Source organism: Penaeus vannamei, unplaced genomic scaffold, assembly GCF_042767895.1.
Source record: "Penaeus vannamei isolate JL-2024 unplaced genomic scaffold, ASM4276789v1 unanchor3145, whole genome shotgun sequence".
In the NCBI taxonomy this organism is placed as follows: domain Eukaryota; kingdom Metazoa; phylum Arthropoda; class Malacostraca; order Decapoda; family Penaeidae; genus Penaeus; species Penaeus vannamei.
This window is the reverse complement of record NW_027216131.1, coordinates 1-2500: the sequence shown is the minus strand read 5'-3', so window position 1 is coordinate 2500 and position 2500 is coordinate 1. Positions and strand designations below refer to the sequence as shown.

General features: G+C 53.7%; 1 protein-coding gene across 1 annotated transcript in view; it reads right to left on the bottom strand.

Moving 5' to 3' along the window:
- LOC113816507 (uncharacterized) overlaps positions 1-2494 on the bottom strand; it is a gene marked incomplete at its 3' end in the record, with an annotated part of 6264 nt that extends 3770 nt beyond the window's left edge. Inside the window, 1 exon segment of the mRNA XM_027368550.2 lies at positions 2276-2494. Coding sequence (XP_027224351.2) covers positions 2276-2329 — 54 coding nt within the window.
- Positions 2495-2500: the final 6 nt, after the last annotated feature.

Genomic DNA, 2500 nt, shown 5'->3' with positions numbered 1-2500 from the left:
CACGCCTTCATGCACGGCGCCCCCGCTCCCCTGCCTTTTCTCATCTCGCTTTCGCCCTCCTTCCTCCTCCTCCTCGTCCCTCGCCTCGCCTCCCCCCTTCTTCATCCTTCTTTTCCCTTCCCTACCCTCTCTTTTCATCGTCTCTTCTTACCTTCCCACTCTCTGTTTCCTTCACCCACTCATCTCTCCTCCCTCTTCCTACTCTTCCTCCTCCTCCTCGTCCCTCGTCTCTCCTTCCCCTTTCTTCATCCTTTTTTTCCCTTCCTTTTTCCTCGCCTTCCCTTCTCCCTCCCTGATTGCTTCACCCTCTCATCTCTCTTCCCTCTTCCTCCTCCTCTCTCCTCCCCTCCTCCCCCTTCTTCATCCTTCCTTTCCTTTTCCTTTCTCTTCTTCCCCTTTTCCTTCCCTGTTTCCCTTCACCCTCTCCTCTCTTCCTCTTCTCCTCCCTCCTTCCTCTTCCTCCCCTCCCTATTTTACCTCTTCTTCCTCTCTTTTCACTTTCCTTTTTTTCTTTCCCACCTTCCTCTCCCTTCATTCCTCCCCTTCCCATCCTTCCCTCTCTTCTCCTTCTTCTTCATCCTTCTTCCCTGTTCCCCCTTCTTCCTCCTCACCCTCCCTTCTCCCCCCCCTTCCTCTCTCTCTCTCTCCTCTCTCCTCTCTCTCTCTCCTCTCTCTCTCCTCCTCCCTCTCCTCTCTCCTCTCTCCTCTCTCTCCTCCCTCCTCTCTCTTTCCTCCTCCTCTCTCTTTCCTTCCTCTTCCTCCTTCCCTTTCTTCCCTCCTCCCCTTCCTCTTTCTCTCCTCCTCCCCCTCCCCTTTTTCCTCACTTTCTTCCCTTCCTCTTCTCCTTCCTCTCTCCTCTTGCTCCCTTCCTCTCTTTTCCCCTTCCACCCCTCTTCTTCCCTTTCTCCTCCTCTCCTCCCCTTTTCCCATCCCTCTCCCTTCCATCTCCTTTCTCCTCCTTCCCCTCTCCTCTTTCCCCTTTATTTCTCCCTTCTTCCCTCTCCCTTCCCTCCCCCTTCTCCCCTTCCGTCACCTCTCCTCCTTCCCCTTCCTCCCTCCCTCCTCGCCCCGTCCATCCCTCTTCCCTCTTCCATCTCCCCTCCCTCCCCTTCCTCTTCCTCCCCTTCCTCTCCCTCCCCTTCCTCTTCCTCCCCTTCCTCTCTCCTCCTCGCCCCGTCCCATCCCTCTTCTCCCCTTCCACTCTCCTCTTTCCTCCCTTTCCTCTCTCCTCCCCCTCCCTCTCCCTCCCTTTCCCTCTCTCCTCCTCCCCCGTCCCATCCCTCTTCTCCCTTCCACTTTCCCTCTCCCCCCCCCCTCTCTCCTCCCTTCCCTCTCCTCCTCGCCCCTCCCATCCCTTTTCTCCTCTTCCACTCTCCCCTTCCCTCCCTTCCTCCCCTTCCTCTCCTCCTCCCCCCGTCCCATCCCCTCCTCTTCCCTCCCCTTCCCTTCCCTTCTCCCTCCTCCTCCCCTTCCTCTCTCCTCCCCCTCCTCTCTCCTCCTCGCCCCATCCCATCCCTTTTCTCCTCTTCCACTCTCCTCTCTTCCCATCCCTGTTCTCCCCCTCCTCTCTCCTCCTCGCCCCGTCCCATCCCTCTTCTCCTCTTCCACTCTCCTCTCTCCTCCCCTTCCTCTCTCCTCCTCGCCCCGTCCTTGTCTGCCCGAAGTAGACGTCAGGACTTCATTCGTCTCAACTTGGCTTTATCACTTTAGAATATATAGTGTGTAATATAGTAGAGGATGTCAAGCGTCAGCTCAACTTGTCTGTTAAGCGAGATTCAAAAGAGAGACTGGGTTCCTACTTATATATTGTGGGTGCGTGTGGGTGCTTTTGCGTGTGCGTGTGTGTGTGTGTCTGTCTGTGTGTGTGTGTGTGTGTGTGTGTGTGTGTGTGTGCATGGTGGGTGGGGGGTGGGGGGGAGTTTTACGTGTGTGGTGGGGGAGGTTGCGTGCGTTTGGGGGGATGTTTGTGTGTGTTTTTGTGTGTTTGTTTGTGTGTGTGTGTGTGTGTGTGTGTGTGTGATTATGTAGGCTACTTATATCCTTAGTGCAATATCTTATCTACCATTAAAATAAATCAAGTTTTTTTCTGTTTTTTTTCGCTATTCTTATACACCTTTTCGCTCTTCTATTACGAAATTCTTCGATGTTACATTCTCCTCCTCCAACCCTTAGCTCAGTCCTTTGAAGTGGCGAACGATACAATACGCAATTACTACGAAACATATTAATAACAATTCTATGAAACAGAAATGAAGAAAAAAAAATCAGAACTCACCTGTTTTCTGATGAATCGCGCGAGAGCCACTGAGACCGTCATTTCAACACCCATCCGCCACAGGCTTCTAAAAGGGGCTTATCGTCTCCTGCTGCAAACCGCTCGCTTACTCCGGCAGCTCACTTAGCTCTTCCCACTCCGCTTGACCGCCACCCTCACCTGTCAAACTCTCAGCCCCGTGACCTTATCGCAGCAAAGGTCACGCGTGTCGCTCTTTACAAAAAA